Below are 21,749 nucleotides of genomic sequence, written 5' to 3'. Positions count from 1 at the left end.
CGCAGCCCTGGCCCGGGTCAGCACTTCCCCTCCCGCGGGCATAGACCCGGGCCGGGGTGGGCGCTGCTAGCTAGCATGGTGCAGTCAGAATTTGGTGACATGGCTTTTGTTTCATTGTTTCCTTTTAGTTAGTTTCCGTTTATGGTAGGTAAGTTCGGCTGTCCGCGGTGGAGATAGATTTGGGTGAAAATGACTTCATGTAAGGAACAGTCATCGAGTCCCACCGAAGCAGTGGTGTATGGGTGTGGGAAAGTGCGGAAATAGATGGGCAAGTCACTGAAGGTGGAGCATAACTTCTTTGCGCCCGAATTGGGCAGGAATGTTGAAGAACACCGTTGCCATGTCAAAGCTTTTCCTTCTGCCCGGAGTCCTTGAGTTCTGACAGCCAGAAACTTGCCTCCCACCAGCGTCTGGGTAACCAGACGCCACATCAGTGACCCGCAGTGACACGGTGCCATAGGACTGTGCTTGTCACATAACGTAAAGTTCTCGATTACTGTTGCAGCAGGGTTTTAAAACAGCTGTGTGCTTAGTGACCCCAAATGATTTTTGTATAGTATTTTTTAAAAAAATTATCTGCCATACAGCATTCTGTTCTTCATATATATGGTGTACTAGCCACTTCCCTCCTCCCACTTTTTTCATGTTGCATTTGCATTTTGGGTTAAGTGGATACTGTGCTGCTACATTAATGCCATCCCCCACGGAGTGCAAACTTTGCTCATAGTTTGCCTTGCCCCAAAGAAGGAGAACATTTGCCAAATAGACCTTTTCAACAATAGTTGAATGGGTGTGTGTTGGGGGGGGTGGGTGGGGGCGGGGAGGTGGTGGGGGGGAGCATTAGGTAATGCCCTGCCTCCTTTGCTGGCCATCATCTATTTTTATTTGTTTCACTCAGACTTACCTTATAGCCATTAGAGTTGTTGCAATGAAAACTTATAATCGCAGTTATGGACAACTGTACCTATAACCAGTACAATTCCACTTGGAAAGTTTACTTAAAAACTTTGTTTTACTGATTTATTTAGCATGAAAAAAGCAGTGTCGCTGATAAATGCAATAGATATAGGAAGATTTCCACGATTGCTCACCCGAATTCTTCAAAAACTGCACCTGAAGGTTTGTATGTTTGCATTTCTATAACTTACAATACTTTCTTGTGATTCCAGTGGAACTGTTTCTACTTAAAGAACTTTTTGCGAAGAATAATGGAAGAATAATGTTTCAAAGTGCGTCTTTGAGAACACCAGGTCTCTAGAAAAAAATTTTTTTTCCTGGTTAACATTTTTTTTCTAAAATCTTTATTGTTGAAAGTATTACATAGGTCCTTCTTTTCCCCCCATTAACCTCTTCCAGCCAGCGTCCGCCCTCCCTCCCCTCACAGGCCCTCACCGCCCTGTTGTCTATGGCCACTGGTTATGCATACATGCATACAAGTTCATTGGTTGATCTCTTCCCACCCACCCTCTGAGGTTCAAGTCTGTTGATGAAAATTTGATAATGTCCCATGGTCAAAAGTTTTGGAAGCTCTGTCTTCATTAACGTTAATTCTTTTTATTATGGAACTTTTCAGTATATATTATAGTGTTTATAGTAAATATTTAAGGCTGTGCACAATTTTCCAAATGTGTTTGGCCTTGGAACTGTTTTATGATAGCATATATTTTGGGACTAAGGTTCTGAGGAATATGCGTTGGGAAAATTCTGATTTTATGACTTAATTCTTCCTCTTAAAAATAATTCTGTGGTATTGCTGTCAGTCAGTATTTAATCTTTCATTTAATCTTTCACTTTTGTTTCAAGGGTGTGGTTATTTTTGACATATTGATGTTTAGTAATTCACTACTTGCTCACCAGTCTAAGTTAACTTTTTTATCAGGTTATAAAAAATTTAATTCCATCCATCACATGTTTATGGAGCACCACTAACTGTTCTCCCTGGTGCCAGGCATCCCTGTTAAACAAGAACTTGGACTCGTTCCTCTTTTTTTTTTTTTTTCCTGGCCAGGAGCCAGCCTCAAAGCCCTTCCTTCCTCTGAAGTGTCTCTCAAATCCAAGTTCTCCTTATAGTCCTAGTTCAGATTCTTATTATCTCTTCTGTGGATGCAATGATTACCTTCAAACTGCTATCTTGAGGCCTCTAGTCTAGAATTACTTCATAACACTATTTCATTTATCTTTCCAAATATTTTTTTTCCTAAAAAAGAATTGATTATATCAAAGCCATCAGTGATTTTCCATTGGCCATGGAAAAAAGTTCAAAATCCTTAACATTATATCATAATAATATATTATGGCCACAACCTGTATTCTCTCCACGTTGGAAGTGCTCCAGTCACACTGGACTGTGCTCTTTTACTAGAACTTGTGGTTGTGCATAACCTAAACTGTCAAGGCAGAGACTCATGGCAAGATCCGGATATTAAACTGTGCTGATTTTGAGAGCTTGAAATTTACAAATGCATAAGTTTTTTTTCTTTTTTACCATGGATTTACTCTTTCTTTTAATTTCTCACTCCATATATGACTGAATGAATCTTCCTTTGAGGATCTGAGTATTGAATACCTGAATGTGTGCTAGTAGATTGCTTTTTGTGTTGTAGGCTGAGAACAGTTTCAGTGAAGAAGAGGAAGAAAAACTTCAAGCTGCATTTTCTCTAGAGAAACAAGATCTTCACCTAGTTCTTGAAACAATATCATTCATTTTAGAACAGGTATTTTTATTGTTCTCAACAATTGGTGTCTGGTACATGTTTGTATTGCTATGATAGGGGTAACATTTTTTTTAAGTGTGCAAATGGAAGCTGTGAATATATTTTAATTAAGAATTTCAATGTAGTAAAAAAAAACATTTGAATGTATGATTTTCCCCCCACAGGGTATTGCATTTTGTAAAAAGAGTCTTAATGTTGAGTAGTGTAAGTGTTTGACAGTATGAATCAAGACTTTATTGACCTGAGACAGTTATAAAAGATTTTAATTCATTGTTACTTGTTATAATAATTTGGAAAAATGAACACACTTTATTTAAAAATTTTAACAAATGATTTTGGGGGATTTATTTGACTAAGATGGTAAATAAAACATTTAGGAAAGAAATATTTGTCAAAGGACTTTTAGTCATATTATTTCTTCCTACTGAGCTGCCCTTCTGCCTGCATCTCTTCTTACATCTCCTTTCATTGTACCCTTGACCCCTTATACTTGCACTCTTCCTCCTATTTAGGTTCCTTTTATCTTTATCTTATCATAGTAGACCACTTTGTTAGTTTTTCATTACTTCATGGGTGTCAGTGATATCTTCTTCACTAGGTTTTAAATTTGTGGGAGGCCAAGATCTTGTGCGCGTGCACGTAAAACTAGCACATTCCAGGGCTTAACATAGATTCTCTATAAATTCCTGTTGGTTGATTAAATAGAATACTTGTGGAATTAAATTTTAAATAGTACTGTAGCTTCATGAACATTCTAGTGACAGGTACTGTTAAAAGGACAAGCTACCAGGCCTCTACACATATAGCTTTATACAAATTACCGATCATAATGATGACTATCCTTGGTGGGCCTTCAGTAGATGAAAGGATAATCAAGTAAGACAGAGCATCAAGGGGCTTAAGAGAAAGTTGTTCCAGAATAATGTAGGTAATAGGACAGATATCACTGTTAAAATTTTTGCAATATTTTATTATATATTATCTAGGAAGTTGGGAGAGGGAGGGCAGTTTTGAGAAAGTGCTTCTTCGAAATTTTTGTTAGTTGGGAAGCAAAACCATTGTACTACTCTTTGAAATAATTAAGTGAAATAAGTAAATGACTTTTTTTCCTTTCATAATTGAGATTTCATTGGTTGTTTTGAGGATAAGTACACAGACATTTCAGTTTGTACGTAATTCTTAATATATATACCAAAAACCTAAAGTCATTAATTGTGATTCTTTTCTGAACAGTTATTCCAGTGACTTCCCAGCTTAAAATTTGAAGGCTAATTTTCCTTAATAGTCTATCAAGAACCAATATCTTCAAATGTTGATACATCAAAGTCCCACTCATTTACTGTTAAATGTCATATATACTACAGAATCAAATTTTCAATCTTTCATGGCACATTAACAAACTTAGTAGGAAAACTGGACTACCACACCAAAGATGTTAGAGCACACAAAATTCTGACAGGGAGGGCCAAGATCAAGAAGTGGTTTTCTTTAGGAAACAATTTTACCAGAAATGAAATTGAGAACAAAAGTAATTTAAAATGTTCAGGACATGGTAAATGTATGACTGACTTCAAATTGCCACTTTAATACGCTTTGTATCATAAAATAGAAAAACTACCCTCACCTATGGAATGTTAAGTTGACACCCAAGATAATCAAAGCCTCCCATATTTAATATACCACTATGTTTTGGTTGTATCAAAAAAAAAAAACAACCAGCAAATGATTTCACCTCTTAAAAAATCATTTACATTTTAAAAAATGGGATGAGGTCGAATTCCCTCATTCTTAAAAATGTTTCTAAAGCTACTAAAAAATGGGCGTTTACAAAATTGTTGGTAAAATTATTCTCTGGGTTGTACAAAAAGGGAGACCGATACCACTGATAAGACATGGTATATGATATTAATTAGACTTGGCTTCGTTTTCTCCTGCGTCATCTGAGTCTGGCCTGTCCTCATTTTTACTTTTTTTATTGTTGTTAATCCTTACCCGAGGATATTTTCCCATTGATTTTTAGAGAGAGTGGAATGGAGGGGGAGAGACAGAAAGAGGGAAACATCACTGTGAGAGAGACACATCAGTTGGTTGCCTCCTGCCTGCACTTGCCCCAACCAGAGCCAGGAATGGAGCCTACAATCAAGGTATGTGCCCTTGACCAGAATCGAACTTGGGACCCTTCACTTTGCTGGCCGACTTTCTATCCACTGAGCCAAACTGACTAGGGCTGTCCTCATTTTTAGTTTCTCCATTTTCCACTGGTAGTTCTTACTTAGGTTCCTGGTTAGCCGTTTTTATCTGTTTGCCCTTTGCTTCCCTTTTCCCTTTCATTTGCACTTTTTTGTCTGCATATTTATCCTTTCCTACGGCCATTTTTGGCTTCATTTCCACTTTTACAGAGCAAGTTTAGCTGACAACCTCACTGGTCACCTCTTGGGTTCCTCCTTTGCTTCGCCCTCAGTGGAGTTGGCCTTCCTCTTGGGCATCATGGCAGTGGGGTTGGGGACCGAGAGCCTTTGAGAACCTGAACTGCCTAGCCATTGCCAGGCCCAACCTGCTTGGACCATGATGGGGTAGTGGGAGAACCCAGGAAATAATTAGGGCACCATTAGTTAAGGCAAAGAAGTTTTCCCATTAAATGGAGTACTTAAACCTCAGGCAAAACTGAAAAAGTTTAGCCTCAATAATTTAAGCATTTAATCCTAAATCTTTCAGCCCTTGGTATGGTATATTGTTTGTAAAATAACAAAAACTTTCTGCAATAGAAATATAAAATATTCTTTTGGTTTAAATTATTAATTTTGTATTTGATTATAGATCGAGGTCTCTGTATGAATATTAGAGATGTATGTAATTTATTTTCTCTTTAACAGGCAGTATATCACAATGTGAAGCCTGCAGCTTTGCAGCAGCAGTTAGAGAACATTCATCTTGCACAAGACAAAGCAGAAGCATTTGTCACTACTTGGTCTTCCATGGGTCAAGAAACAGTCGAAAAATTCAGGCAGAGGATTCTCGCTCCCCACAAGGTATAGGTTATGTTACACCAAAGATATTTTTCAGCAATATGTGGCATAGATTTTTATATCCGAAGAGCTTTTTAATATTTTGTAGAGAGGTACAGTCGGGCAGAAGAGTATATAGACAATATTTCCTGTAAAGTTATTGCCATACATATTTGCTACCACAATGTGATTTAATTTCAGTCTACAGTTTAAAATATGCCTCTATAACTTAAGGATAGGAATGAAAGTTTTTTCCCCCTCTGGGGCCATGGGGTGGGGTGGGTGGCCGAGAGCCTTTGAGAACCTGAACTGCCTAGCCCAGGGGTGGGCAAACTTTTTGACTCGAGGCCCACAATGGGTTCTTAAACTGGACCGGAGGGCCGGAACAAAAGCATGGATCGAGTGTTTGTGTGAACTAATATAAATTCAAAGTAAACATCATTACATAAAAGGGTACGGTCTTTTTTTTTTTTTTTTTTTCAGTTTTATTCATTTCAAACGGGCCGAATCGCCCGCGGGCCGTAGTTTGCCCACGGCTGGCCTAGCCATTGCCTGGCCCAACCTGCTTGGACAGAGTTGGTTCTCTTTTAATTGTGTACCTGCATCTAAGACTCACTGTAATTTTACCGACTCACATACTTACTTGTTTTTCTGTATTAGTGCCTAGCAGAATGTTGTGCATGCAGAAGGTAGCGTAGCCAATATTTGTTGAGTTACAAACAGTGAACAAAATGAATACTTTAGGAAAAATAGAAAGTAACAAAAAGGTCAACAATCTCTTTAGTTACCTTTAGTCACTCTTAATGGAGGTTAAAATGATTGTACAGATCATTTTGCCTTTGTTTTTCTGTGTTAGCATAATTGATTTTCCGATTTTCAGCAAACTTTGTATTCCTGGGTTAATATCACTTGGTCATGATGTATAATCCTTTTTATGTGTTGCTGTATTTGATTTTGTAATAATTTGTTAAACGTTTTTCCATCTGTGTTCATGAGGAATATTAGTCTGTACTTTTATTGTGATGTCTTTGGTGGTATCAGGGTAATACTGGGCTTGTAAAATGAGTTGGAAAGTGGTCTCCTCCCTTTCTCTTTTCTGGAAGTATTTGTGACAGGTTGGTATTATTTTTGCATTTCAGCAGCATTATATAGGAGTTCTAGTAGATCCAAATTCTTGTCAGCACTTGGTATTGTCAGTTGTTTTCATTAAAACCATTGTATTAGGTTTATCATGGTATCTTGTGTTTTTAATTTGCATTTTCCTAATAAGAAATTATGTTGATGATCTTTTTATGTGATTACTTGCCATTGATATTATTTTTTGGTGAAGTGTCTATTCATATCTTTTGTTTAACTATATTTCCACATTATGACAGATAAAGAAGTCCCGTTATAGTAATATAAAGGATGATTACAGGCATGAATCCCAGCATATAGAAATGTATGGTTTTTCTTTCGTTTTTTTTTTTGTTGTTGTTGTTGTTACAATGTGTGGAGGGTATTTGTTTTCTTTCTGTTAAGTTTTGCGAGTTCTTTATATAATCTAGGTGTAAGTTTTTTGTCAGATATGTGATTTACAGATTTTTTTTTCTAGTACATAGCTTTTCATTTTCTTTAGTGTCTTTTGCAGAGCAAAAGCTTTTAATTTCTGATAAAGTTCCATTTATCAATTTTTTCTTTTATTGATCTTGCTTTTGGTTTTGTATCTAATAATTTGTAGCTTAATGTAGTGTCACAAAGATTTTTCTCTTTTGATTTTTTCTAATTGTTTTATAGGTTTATGTTTTACATATAAGTCTAAGGTCCCTTTTGAAGTAATTTTGTATAAGGCATAAGATGCAGGTCAAAGTTCTTTTTTTTTTTGTGCTTATGGATGTTCGTTTTCCCCCCCACATAATTTGTTAATGACATCATTTTGTCACTGACTTGTCTTTGTCCCATGTCAGAATCATTTGACATATTTGTGTGGGTCTTTTTCTGGACTCTCTTTTTGGTTCCATTGATCTATTTGTCTGTCTTTATGCCAATATCACACTGCCTTAATTACTGTAGCTTTGTAGTAAGTCTTAAGATCAGGTATTATGAGTCTGCTTTGTTCTTTTCCATAATTGTTTTGTTTTGTTTTTCTAGTTTCTTTGCACTTTCATATAAACTTGAAAGCCAGCTTCTATATATCTACTAGAGGCCCAGTGCACAAATTTGTGCATGGGTGGGTCCCGTCCCGATCAGGGTTGGGGGGGCTGATCGGAGGTGGGGCCCGCTGGGGGGAAGGGCTGCAGTCGAACTCCTGGTCAAGGGGGCAATTTGCATATTACCCTTTTATTATATAGGATAAAAAATCCTGCTGGGATTTTAATAGATATTATATTTAATTTATAGATCACTTTGTAGAGAAAGGTCTTCTTAACAGTATTGAGTATATCTCGTCATTTTTTTAGGTCCTTTTTTGAAAATTTAAATTCTTTATTGTTTAAAGTAGCAGTCGCCAACCGGTGGTCTGTGGACCACTGGTGGTTTGTGAGGTCCGAAAGGTTGGCAACCACTGGTTAAAGTATTATATATGTTTCCTTTTTCCCCATTGACCTCTCTCCAGCCACTCCCACCCCCCAGCACATTCCCTCACCTCCCTACTGTCTGTGTCCATTGGTTATGCTTATATGCATGCATACAAGTCCTTTGCTTGTTCTCTTACCCCTCCCCACCTCACTCCCCTGCCTTCCCTCTGAAGTTTGATGTTCTGTTTGATGCTTCTCTGTGTCTGGATCTATTTTTGTTCATCAGTTTATGTTGTTCATTATATTTCACAAATGAGTGAGATCATGTGATATTTATCTTTCTCTGACTGGCTTATTTCACATAGCATAATGCTCTCTAGGTCCATCCATACTGTTGTGAATGGTAAGAGTTCTTTCTTTTTTACAGCAGCGTAGTATTCCATTGTGTAGATGTACCATGGTTGTTGTTTTAGGTCCTTTTTTATTTCTCATGTCAGTGTTTGCATTCTTTAGCATACAGAGCCTGCACATTATTTTGTTAGATTTGTACCTAAGTATTTAGTTTTTTTTTTGAGTTGATGAAAATAATACTATTTTTAAAATTTTGTTTTCTAATTGTTCGTTGCTAGTACATACAGACACAATTGATTTTTGTGCAGTATATTGGTCTTGTATTCTATGACTGTGTAAACTCACTAATTAGTTATGGCATTTTTTTGGTGTGGATTCCTTGTGATGTTCTTTGTAGACAGTCATGTTGTCCACGAATAGAGACAGTTTTATTTCTTCCTTCCTAGTCTTTTTAGCTTTTATATATATATATATTTTTTGCCTTATTGCACTGACTAGGACTTTTAATATGATGTTGAATACGAGTGGTATGTCTGAAACAACCTGCTTTGTCCCCAGTTTTGGAGAGAAAGCATTCAGTTTCTCATTAAGTAGGATATTAGCTATAGGTTTTTGGAAAATGCCCTTTGTTTTCATCTCTCTCCATTTCTTTCTTTTTTAAAAACTGCATTCTAAGAGTTCTTAAGTGTCCTCCACATCACTTCTCCATTTTTCATTTCAATTTCTACTTTTTCCTATGTCCTGTAGAGATTTTAAGTTTTCCATTTTGTGTTACTGGAATTCCTTTTTCTTCCAACAATCTCCATTAAAAATAAATCTCTACTTGCCTTTTAGTATTTGCTCGTTCTCTATAATTTTCTGCTATTTTACAGGGTTCATATTTTTACATTGATATAAGGTAGAATTAAAATATTTTTATGCTTCTAACAGTAAGTCATTTTTCAGTATCTTCTAGATCAGTGATGGTGAACCTTTAGAGCTCGGCGTGTCAGCATTTTGAAAAACCCTAACTTAACTCTGGTGCAGTGTCACATATAGAAATTTTTTGATATTTGCAACCATAGTAAAACAAAGACTTATGTTTTTGTTATTTATTTTATATATTTAAATGCCATTTAACAAAGAAAAATCAACCAAAAAAATGAGTTCACATGTCACCTCTGACATGCGTGTCATAGGTTCGCCATCACTGTTCTAGATGATATATATTTTTAAAGTAATACTTCTCCATATTATGTTACATTTATATTAAGTTCTGCTTTAAATGTGGTTTAATCATTTATCATATAAAATGTGCAAAAAGTTGAATGAACATGATTAATTGCATATTGGCCTCTTGAGAATGATGGAAATTACTTTTTGCCAATTTATAGTATATGAGAAGATAGCCAGTACATTATTTTAAATGCTTAATTGAGGTAATATAATAATAGCAAACATTTTTTGTGTTTTTTTTAATACTTTTTTCTTTATTGGTTTAGGTATTACATATGTGTCCTTATTGCCTCATTGCCCCCCGCACCCCCACTCATGCCCTCACCCCCTGTTGTCTGTGTCCATTGGTTAGGCTTTTTTTGTGTTTATTATTGACCAACTACTCCACTAAGTGCTTTATATCTTATAAAACCCATTAATAGTTCTACTTCCTATTTAAAATAAAATCGAGGCTTAGAGAGATTAAATAATTGGTCCATTGTTATGCAGCTAAGTAAGTGGCAGAGTTGGGATTTGACACAAGTAGTCACACTCCTAAGCCATTATATTATACTGGAGGCCCAGTGCATAAAATTCGTGCACTCGGCTGTGGGGGGGTACCTTCAGCCCGGCCTGTGCCCTCTTGCAGTCCAGGAGTCCCGTGGGGAGCTGGCCTAAACCGTCAGTCGGACATCCTTAACGCTGCCACCGTTGCACTCGCCAGCTGTGAGCCTGGCTTCTGGTGCACTGAACAGCAGGGGGCAGTTCCTGCATTGGGCGTCTGCCACCTGGTGGTCAGTGTGCATTATAGCTACCGGTTGTTCCACTGTTCAGTCGATTTGCATATTAGCCCTTTATCATATAGGACTACTGCCTAAATATTACCTGCAAATTTTTCTTTTTGTATCAGACATTATGAAGGGTGGTTTATATGTTTGTGTGGTTCATATTTTTGAAAAGGAAGGAAATAAAACGTTAGAAAGTGTAATTTTATCATGATAACCCAGGCAGTCCATGGTGAAGCTGAGGTGGGAATCAGATCTGTCTATCTCTTAAGCTTTGTTCCTTTTATATCATGCTACCTCTGGCAGCTATGATGTTATCTTTCTCTTTTATCCTAATAACTGTTTAGGATATGGTGACTAAAAATAGTCATGTGTGAAAATAGGTCACGTCATTTAAATTGTAACAAAATATATGTCAGTGATTTATTATATAATGAACAAAAGGTATATTTACAATGACTGACTGATGTTTTAATGGTAACTTAGGGGCTCACTCATGTGAACTGTCTGGGTGGTACTTGCAGTGGAAGACTAGTGGGTAATAATTCTGAATTCAAAGAGTCAGGTTCAATTAAATAATAAATTAAAAAATCAACAGTTGCTTATGTTTAATTCAGTTTTTAAAAACACCTCTTTTCATCTTTTATTATTTGAAAATGAATTTTAGTGATAGTTTTTTGCAGGATATGATTGAAGGGATTTTTATATTTTATTCCATCTCTCTTGTTTTAAAAAATAGATGTTTTTCTTAACCTCTTTGTAGACATGAGACTGAAATGTCACTACCACTTATTATAATTTGTATGCTCTTTTTTTTTTTTTTAATCAGTGTTGACTCTGCCAGCAGAGTTCTTGTAAAAGCGTTTTCCTATTTGATTTTTGTTATAATGCCTATGTGGTCATGACATTTATTAAATCATGAATCCCCTTTCAAACAGAACTTTAATGCTATGTTCAATTTTACTCTTGAAATTCTATTTATAAATTCTTTACATATATTTCCACTAAACTAAATTTACAGACTTACATGTTAAATATTATTGATGTACATCTTTTTTTCCCTGAGACCATAAGGGAAATAATTGTATTCTTTTTATATAATACTTTTTTTTCAAAATATTTTTACTTTCTAAGCTAACTTTATTCCTTATTTTAACTGCTCACCTGCCTGCTTGCCTGATCGCCCCTAACCCCTTTGCCTAGCCTGCCTGATGCCCCTAACTGCTCCCCTGCCAGACTGATCGCCCCTAATTGCCTCTACCTTCCTGCCTGCCTGATTGCCCCTAACTGCCTCAGCCTTCCTGCCTGATCTCCCCTAACTGCCTCTGCCTTCCTGCCTGATCTCCCCTAACCGCCTCTGCCTACCTGCCTGATTGCCCCTAACTGCTCTCCTCTGCTGCCCTGATCACCCCTAACCACTCTGCCTGACTGCCTGATCGTCCTTAACCGCCTCTGCCTCAGCCCCCGCCACCATGGCTTTGTCTGGAAGGAGGTCTGGAAGACATCTGGTCTATTGGTCTAATTAGCATATTACCCTTTTATTAGTATAGATCTTCTCATCTGTCTACACCAGGGGTCCTCAAACTTTTTAAACAGGGGGCCAGTTCACTGTCCCTCAGACCGTTGGAGGGCCGGACTATAGTTTAAAAAAAGACTATGAACAAATTCCTATGCACACTGCGCATATCTTATTTTGAAGTAAAAAAACAAAACGGGAACAAATACAATATTTGTATTTGCATGTGGCCCGTGGGCCGTAGTTTGAGGACCCTTGCCTTAAGATCTTACAATTGCATTTAAGGCCTTACATGATCCACTCTTATAATTGCCTTTAAGACCTTATGTGCTCTGTAATCCCCCTTGTCCCCCTTGGTCCACTACCTATCTTCTTGACCTTCATCTTTTAGCATCCTACATCTGGCTCAGTTTGAATACTTGAATCTCTACCTCAAATGTTCTTTTCCTGGATTTTCATATGGCTGGCCTGCCTTATCTTCTTCAGCTCTTTGTGTAAATGTCACATTGATAAATGAGTCTTGCCCTGATTATCATAATGAAAAGTGCCCCCGCCTCTATGGTACTTAATTACTTAATTTTTCTCCATAAAATTTATTATATGGCCCACTATATATTTTACTTATTTTTTTTATTGTCTGTCTCTACTACTAAATAATAAGCTTCACAAGGGCAAGAATTTTTGTCTGTGTTGTTCACTGCTGTATTTCACTGCTTTAAATGCCTTTGGGGTATAGTGGGTTTTCAAAAATAGTTGTCGAATGAATAAATATGCAATATCCGTGCAGTATAAGTTGTCCTATTTAAAGTTCAGTTTCTTAAGTTTTCTTATAAAAGGGATATTTATATTTATTGGTAGAGATAAGAATAGTAAAGAGAGGAGGGTGTGGATTGTATTTTGTATTTCCTAGTTTTTTTGTTTTTTTAAATATATTTTTATTTATTTCAGAGAGAAGGGAGAGAGTTAGAAACATCAATGAGGAGAATCATTGATCAGCTGCCTCCTACACACCTCCTACTGGGGATCAAGTCTGCAATGAGAGCATGTGCCCTTGACTGGAATTGAACCTGGGACCCTTCAGTCTGCAGTCTTAGGCTCTTTTCATTGAGCCAAATGAGCTAGGGCTATTTCCTAGTTTTTTTCTGTGTGTGTGTTCATTTTGGTTGTACTTTAAGCCTTTTGTGGTTCACCTGTTTCATGAATTTTGCTGGAATACTAGATTCAATCATTTACAGCTTGTCCTCTTTAAAAGTGGGAATATAGAGAGAATCACTTTAGCTTGAAACAGATTCTCCAGGGGAAAAAGTGACATCATTAGCTCTTGATGCAGCAATCAATTTAAAGAGGTTTAGAGCCAAGAGACCTTGATCAATCTTATTTGGCACTGAAATGTATTCTCTGCTTCATACATAATTAGCTAAAAACCAGAACCATTAATAAATTAAATAAAGATTTCACTAATGCCAAAGAACTGTGCTGTTAGTAAAATTACTCTTATTATGTCATACTATTCAAAGATGTGTACTTGCTAAATAATTTTGATGTACCTTTTCAGAGTGTTGCCAGTTGTGAAAGCATTAGTTGAATTATATTTCAGTGTCCTCAAACTTGTACTATTAGCTTCATATATTCTTGGTATATAGAGAGGTAGCAAACAGTTTGAAGGCAGATTCATCGATGTTTTCCCCTCAGCACCTTACAACTTGGATATCAAGACCATGATTAGGACCCTATCCAGTTTGGCTCAGTGGGTAGAGCATTGGCCTATGGACTGAGGGTACTGGATTTGATTCCAGACAAAGGCATGATTCATAACAGTAGCAAAATTACAGCTATGAAGTAGCAATGAAAATAATTTTATGGTTGGGGGTCACCACAACATGAGATATTAAAGGCTTGCAGCATTAGGAAGGTTGAGAACGACTGCTCTAAAGTTGCCTCATGCCCCTTGGCAGCCTCGTCATCCCCTAAACCTGGTCCCAGAATCTACTTTCTGTCACAGATTGCATTTTCTAAGATTTTATAACAATAGAATCATACAAATGTACTTTTTCTGTCTAGCTTATTCCACTGAGTATGATTTTGAGGTTCATCCATGTTGCATATATTAAAGTTTTTTTTTTTTTTATTGTAGGGTAGGGTAGTATTTTATCATAAGGATATACCACAATTTGTTTATCCATTCACATTGATGGGTATTTGGGATGGGTACAGTTAGGGGCTATGTTTAATAAACCTGTTAACATTCATGTACACAGACGTATGTTTTAATTTCTCTTCGGTAATACTTAGGGGTAGGTTGACAGGTTGTAGTGTTGGTGTTTTATAAGAAACTGACAAACAGTTTATTCTATTTTACATTCTAATTAGCAATTTTTTTACATCTTGGCCAGCACTTGGTATTGCCATTCTTTTAAATTTTAGCAGTTTAATGTGTGTGAGGATATTGAACATAAGGATGTTGAACATCATTTTTTGGTGTTTACTGGCCATTTGTATATTTCTTTTGTCAGGTATCTGTTCAAATCCTTGCCCATTTTTGTGTGTATTTCTTTGTCTTATTATTGAGTTGTAAGAACTCTTTATAAAGCTTTGATACAAGTTCTTTGTCAGGTATATGTATTGTGAATATTTTATCAGTCAGTGGCTTACCTTACCTTTTTCTTAAGTGTGACTTTTGAAGAACAGAATTTTTAATTTTGATGAAGTCCAATTCATAATTTTTTTTTGGTTTATGATTTTAATATTCTAGCTAATAACTATCCCAAGATCACAAAGATTGTCTTTTGCGTTTTCTGCTAGAAGTTTGAAGGTTTTAGTACTTACATTTAGTCTATGGTCCATTTTGAGTTCATTTTTGCTTTTGGTGTTAGATAGGGTTGCTGTTCATTTTGTTCCCATCCAGTAGCGAGCTCCAGTATCATTTTCCTTGGCATCTTCACCAGGAGTCAATTGATAGGTATAAATGTCTATTCTGTTGCTAGTGCCACATTCATTGTCTTTAAAATAAAGCTGTAGCTTTATAATAAATCTGAGAGTTAGGTAGCGTAGCTTCTCCAACTTAAAAAAAACTGCTTTGGCTTTTTTAGGTCATAATGCGTTTCCATTTAAATTTTAGAACCAACTTGTCAGTTTCTATAAAAAGTGCCTGCTGGGAATTTAATTGGATTGCCCTAAATCTGTAAATCGCTTTTGAAAGAATTGACATCTTAACAATACTGAGACTTTAAATTCATGAACATGGTATATGTCTCTTCATTTATTGATATCTTATATCACAATTGTTTTGTACATGTTTTGTCTTCATTACTAGACTTGGAGCTTTGGGGTCAGAGATGGTAAGTTTATTGATTTTAATGTCCCCAACACCTAAGACAGTATAAAAGTTAGGTCCATACTCTTATGATTTTCCTCCTTTCTGACTGCTGCTTTTAGTCACATTTGCTACTTTCTCCTTGTTTCCACAGCCTCTAAATTTTGCATTGTGACAGAACTCCTTTGTCACTTTTAGGTGATCTTAATTTTGATCTCTTGGTAAAGATGCTGTTTGTTTTCTCTATTGCATCATTACTTTTTTTTTCGTAACTAAAAAGCCATTGTGGATAGATGCCTTGTGACTCTGCATTCCATGTCAGATTTTCACTATTTAGATTTAGTATCCTTTGCTGATTCTTACTTGAATCAGTTTCTTGTAACTTTTTTGATTTTGGTATAATTTCAAAATTAGAGAAAAGTTGCAATGCATGCTGGCTGGGCCAATTCACTAAGTTGTTACATTTTACATTATTAATCTGTTAAATGGTGATAATAAGAATAGCTCTCTCAAGTAGTATTGGTTTTGTCTCCTACTTTCACTTAAAAGTCTGTTTTGTTTCTCTTACCATTCTGTGTAACTGTAAAGTGTTCTTTTATAACTCTAGTTATTCTTTCTATATTTCTTTATATAAGGTTTCTGAATACTGATCATTTTCTGTAAATTTTTGTGTGCGTCTGTGTATATGCCTATATGTACATATGAGCTTAGCTGTGTTATTTTTCTTTTTAAATAAATCTTTCATGTGATCTTGGGACAAATATTTTTTAAATCACAAAACTCAATAGAAGGGCTATGAAATTAAAGAAAGCCAAGCCACAAAACTCTTTTCAGAAATGACTTTTAAAAAACTTACCTTTTCTTGTGAGTGTTCTTTGATTCATTTTAATTCAGTTCAATCTACATATGTATAAAAGCCTAAGTGACCGTTAAGATTCGTCAACCAAATGATCGGTCAACTGGCCGGTAGCTATGACATGCACTGACCACCAGGGGGCAGATGCTTAATGCAGGAGCTGTCCCCTGGTGGTCAGTGCGCTTCCACAGCCGACCTTCTGTGGCTGGCCAACCTCCCGCAGTTCCTCCCCCCAGCTGGCCAGCCAACCTTCTGTGGTCCCTCCCCCCTGGCTTGCCAACCTCCTGTAGTCCCTCCCCCTGGACTGGGCGAGACAGCCCCAATTGGCCCCTGTCGCTGGCCAGGCCGAGGGACCCAACCTGTGCATGAATTCGTGCACTGGGCCTCTATGTATAAAGTGCCTACTCTATTTGAAAGTTACCATAGAAAAAAATAGGTGATCAAAATGTCTTATATTTACAATGCTTTGCAGTTTCCAAAACACTTTGAATATGGGAATTTAATTTTTTATTTGATACTAGAGGCCCGATGCATGAAGATTTGTGCAAGAATAGGCCTTCCTTCACCTGGCTACCGGCACCAGTTTCCCTCCGGCACCTGGGACCTGGGCCTTCACTCTGGCCGCTGCCTTCCGCCTTTGCTCCGGGCTGGAGCCTCCTTCCGCCTTCTCTCTGGGCCAGAGCTGCCTCCTGCCCACTCTGGGCTGGCTCCGTGGCTGCCGCCCAGAGGCTGGCCCTTGGCGGCCGGCTGGGGCTTGCAGGAAACCTAGCATCCTGCCTGAAGGAAGCCAAGCATCCTGCTCGCTCTGGCCGTCTCCGCCATCTTTGTGGCTATGGGAGCCGCCATATTTGTTGTGGAGCGACGGTTAATTTGCATATTACCCTTTTATTAGTATAGATTACCAATAACTTAGAAAAGTAGATAGTTCAGATAGACTTATTTCTGTTTCATATGAGTAAATTGAGAGTTAGAAGATTGTTATTTAAGCAGGGTTAGGTAACTTGTGAGTGCAGCTTAAGCATGAACCAAAGCATAGGCTTTAAGTTCTTTTTAATTCTTCCACATACCTGTATGCAGTGACTAAGCATTTATTAATTTATGCAAAGATCTGACCACAGTGGGGTATGCTGTTCACTTAAAGCAATATTTATCTTCATTTACCTTAAGTGCTTACAAGACAGGGATAGAATCAGTTAAATTAGATCAAAGAAGTATCTTATAGGCTCATATGAAGTCCTAGAAGATGACATGTATATATGCTTGTATATACGAGAGTGGTTATGTCATGTTTTTTTCCCCTGTTCTATTGTAGGCTCTATTGTATAACTATTGAAAACAGTGGTGGGCTGGTATTAAAGACTTACTGTAATCAGTGTTAAAGATCAATGCATTAAGGATCCTTACTTAACATGCACTATTAAATTGATATTTTACTTGTGGTATTATGGATTATGTTTCTGAAACATCTTCCCCATAACTTCTAAAAGGTTCAGTGCCAGAGAGAACAGAATTGTATCTTTATTTTCACATCACATCCTCTCTCGAATAGATAATACTTCCATTGCTCTCTTTCCAATTTGGCTTTGAGTCACTGCTGTGATTCTAACTGTTGAACAGGCTTCCAAGTTAGCAATTAGTATTCTGATTAAGTAAAAATTCTTCTGAGGCTGCCATTCTTACCATTGCAGCTAAGGTAGTTGACTAAATCGGAGTCGTTGTCAATTGGCATTTCATAATACTTCCCTAAATAATGATACTTGAGCTTTACTGGAAATTAAATCTAAAATTTTGTACTCATAGTTCTGAGGTTGGAGAAACCAATAATCTGTCAAGTTCAATAAAGCCACATTTATGCTGCTTTAACCTGTCTTTACTATGTTTGCCTTACTTGATGAACTTTTGCTATTGTGCTAATTAATAAATTAAAAGGAAATATTCTAATTAGTTTGTGTCATAACTGGGAACCATAGTAAGTTAGAGTACTTTAGAAAGCATGATAGTCTATTGGGTAACACCTGCTCACTAGTAGATAGCAATTCTTTGCCTGGCTCTATTCCAGTCTCACTAACTGTGTCTAAATGTGTGAACCTCTTACCATCTGGGTACTTCAATTTCTCTCTAAATTAAGAAAAAACCTCTTCCCTGTGTTCTACCTAATACAAGGAGTTTTGAAAGATAAAGGAAGGTCATTGAAGGGATTATGACCAATATATACTATTTACTAGTTAAAATTCATAACTACTTAAAAATCATTGGCTTTGAAATATACTATTTTAAAATAGTAATGTCATATTTAAAAACCATTGACTCTCTTAGTGTGCTTTATTGCTTAATCTTGGAATTTTTATTTTTAGAGCAGATTGTACTTAAAGACCAGTTTTACTGTTGAATTTGACAGGCATGGCATGAGGCCAATATAATGAGCCTGAAGGAAGAATTTGCAGAGTATGCAGGTTAAAGGAGCTCTGGAGCTGACTTTCCATATAGTCCAGGCTATCCATATTCATTACTGCTAAGTGAAGATTTGCTTAAAGTTGTGTATTTTCTTCCTTCTGTATCATCTGATTCTAATCTGCACTTCTCTTTTATAGCTAGAGACGGTTGGATGGCAGCTTAACCTTCAGATGGCTCACTCTGCTCAAGCAAAACTAAAATCTCCTCAAGCTGTATTACAGCTAGGAGTGAGCAATGAAGATTCAAAGGTAAGTAATGGTAGCACACTGAAATGATGTATTTTTTTTTTTTAACTAGGTCTTGTATTTTAGCACAACCCAGGTTTTTGTTCTCTGGGTTGAAAATTTAAACACAATTCAGTTAAAATTAAACAAGTTTTAACGAATCGACTGATCCTTATTTGTGACAGGTTTTGATGTCATATTTACACATATCCCGTTATTTATTTGAAGAAATAGCTTATCTTGTAAGGTGCCTTTCTTGCAAGAACATTTCTTAATGTCTTCTTTTAAATTCTGTAGTGGAAAAAATTGGTAGTAGACATATAAAATTATAATTTTAATGTCTTGTATATTTGTGGATATTCCTGGGTGTATTGTGGTTTAGCCTGAATACATATGGTAGAGGGAATATTGTTGTTCAGCCATGGCTGGAATATGAAGATGATCTGCGTTGTGTTTGAGATTTTGTAGTAGGTGTGTGCATATGTTTAGATTTCAACTCTTGCAAAATAGAATTTTTGATTAGTTTTGTACTGCATGGTGATTCCTTCTTTAGTATTTGTTTCAGAAAACTTGGGTGTGTTATCAAAGGTTAAAGAGTTTATGGAATAGTTTTTCTTACTATAACATAGAGAGAAATGCATATTTCAGTACAATGAGAGCTGTTTTTATATTTTTAAATTATAATTATCTTTTTAAAATGGGAACGGGGGAGTTATTTTAAGAAATAAAATAGAGGTGAGACTGAGGTAGAAAGAACTGAGGAAGGAGAGATTACTATCGCTGCATGTGATCAGAGAATAATGGAAGAAATGTTATTATTTATAACATTTGAAGTATATTGAAGGATGAGAATATTATGACTTGTTAGCACTTCCATTATTTATCATGTCATACACATTTCTGTCTTCGTTAAGGACTGGGTCCAGTGCCTCGCCCAGGTTACATGTCTACAAAATTTTACTAGGTCTTGTACTTTATCATTAGCATGGTCTTTGTTCTCTGGATTGAAAATTTAAACACAATTCAATTAAAACTAAACAAGGATTAATAAGATTGAATTGGGTCTTTTAAAAATTTTTTTATTTGATTTATTGGGGTGACATTGGTTAATTATATAGCTTTTCGGTGTACAGTTCTATAATACATCATCTGCATATTGTATTGTGTGTTCACCACCCCAAGTCAAGTCTCTTTCCTTCATCATTTGTTTCTCCTTTATCCTTCCACCTCTGTCCCCCTTTCTTCTGGTAATCATCGTTCTATTGTCTGTGCCTATGAGGTTTTTTTGGCTTAATGTTTTCAAAGTTTTTTTTCACCCCAACCTACTAAACCCCCTCTCCACTCTGGCAGCTGACAGTCTGTTTTCGGTATGTGAGTCTGTTTCTATTTCGTTTATTTTTTTAATTATTCTTTATTGTTGAAAGTATTACATATGCCCCCATTTTGCCTCTATTGACCTTCTACAGCCCACCCCTAGCATTCCCCCCCCGCCCCGCCCAGGTCTTCAGCACCCTATTGTCTGTATCCATGGGTTATGCATATATGCATTCAAGATTTTTGGTTGATTACTTCCCACCTACCCACCCTCCCCAGCCTTCCCTGTGAGATTCTGCACTCTGTTTCATGCTCTGAATCTCTGGATTCACTCTGTTCATCAGTTTATTTTGTTACTTAGATTCCACATATGAGTGAAATTATATGGTACTTGTTCTTCTCTGGCTGGCTCATTTCACTTAGCATAATGCTCTCCAGGTCCATCAATGCTGCTGCAAAGGGTAAGATTCCTTTTTTTTATTCCATTGTGTAAATGTACCACAGCTTTTTTATCCACTCATCCATTGAGGTATACTTGGGCTGCTTCCATATCTTGGCTGTTGTAAATAACACTGCAATGAACATAGAGATGCATAAATTCTTTTGAATTAGTGTTACAAGTTTTTCATGGTTTCTGTGTCCTTCTCCATGATGTTGAGTATCATTATAACCATTACTTTGAACTTTATCCTATATTAGAGCCTGGTGGACGGATTCGTGCACCAGTGGCGTCCCTTGGCGTGGCCTGTGGGGATTGGGCTGAACCCGGCAGTCCAACACCACCTGATGCTCCTGCTCATCCCGGCCCCGCTGCGCCTGCTGCAGGCTTGCGCAGAGTCAGTCCTGATCAGGAGAGGCTCACACTGCCACAGCGGTGTTCGCTAGTTGTGAGTCCTGTGTCTGGTGCCTGTTGGCCCGTTGAGCGGCACTCATGCTGTGGGAGTGCACTGACCACCAGGGGACAGCTTCTGCGTTGAGCGTCTGCCCTTTGGTGGTCAGTGTGTGTCATAGTGACTGGTCAACTGGTCGTTCGGTCGTTCAGTCATTTGGTTGCTAAGGCTTTTATATATCTCTTTATATAAAAGCCTAATATGCTAAGTGTCTGGCTTGACCAGTCGCTATGACATGCACTGACCACCAGGGGGCAGATGCTCTGACTGGTAGGTTAGCTTGCTGCTGGGGTCCAGCTGATGGGGACTGGGAGAGATGGGCCGGACATGCCCTGGAGCTCTCCCGCAGTCCCTCCCCAGCCAGCCAGCCCCCATTGGCCCCAATCGGGACTGGGTGAGATGGCCCTGATCAGCCCCCAGGCCGAGGGACCCCACCCATGCATGAATGTGTGCACCGGTCCTTTAGTATCTAATAAGTAACATAGAATTTTGGGAGACAAAGTGATAATCTAAGTGAACTGGAATAGTCAGAAACTGCTTCCTAGAGTAAGTAACAGTATTACAGTAGGTAAAAATTAGGTAACAAATTTTAGAACCCAACTTAACACAATAGGGAAGAAGATTCAGGTTGGTGGTTG

General features: G+C 37.3%; 1 protein-coding gene and 1 pseudogene across 1 annotated transcript in view; one reads left to right on the top strand and one right to left on the bottom strand.

Annotated features, from left to right (window-relative positions):
• Positions 1-1,004: 1,004 nt before the first annotated feature.
• COMMD10 (COMM domain containing 10) overlaps positions 1,005-21,749 on the top strand; it is a 136,373-nt gene continuing 115,628 nt past the window's right edge. Inside the window, exons 1-4 of the mRNA XM_006755267.2 lie at positions 1,005-1,119; positions 2,604-2,714; positions 5,588-5,743; positions 18,821-18,931. Of these exons, the coding sequence (XP_006755330.1) occupies positions 1,030-1,119; positions 2,604-2,714; positions 5,588-5,743; positions 18,821-18,931 (468 nt within the window). The 5' untranslated portion in view covers positions 1,005-1,029. The remainder of the gene's footprint in view (positions 1,120-2,603; positions 2,715-5,587; positions 5,744-18,820; positions 18,932-21,749) is intronic.
• On the bottom strand, positions 4,620-5,200 carry LOC107181763 (annotated as a pseudogene).

This window comes from Myotis davidii, unplaced genomic scaffold (genome assembly GCF_000327345.1).
Source record: "Myotis davidii unplaced genomic scaffold, ASM32734v1 scaffold130, whole genome shotgun sequence".
In the NCBI taxonomy this organism is placed as follows: domain Eukaryota; kingdom Metazoa; phylum Chordata; class Mammalia; order Chiroptera; family Vespertilionidae; genus Myotis; species Myotis davidii.
The sequence above is the reverse complement of the archived record's forward strand: the minus strand, read 5'-3'. Positions and strand labels throughout refer to the sequence as shown.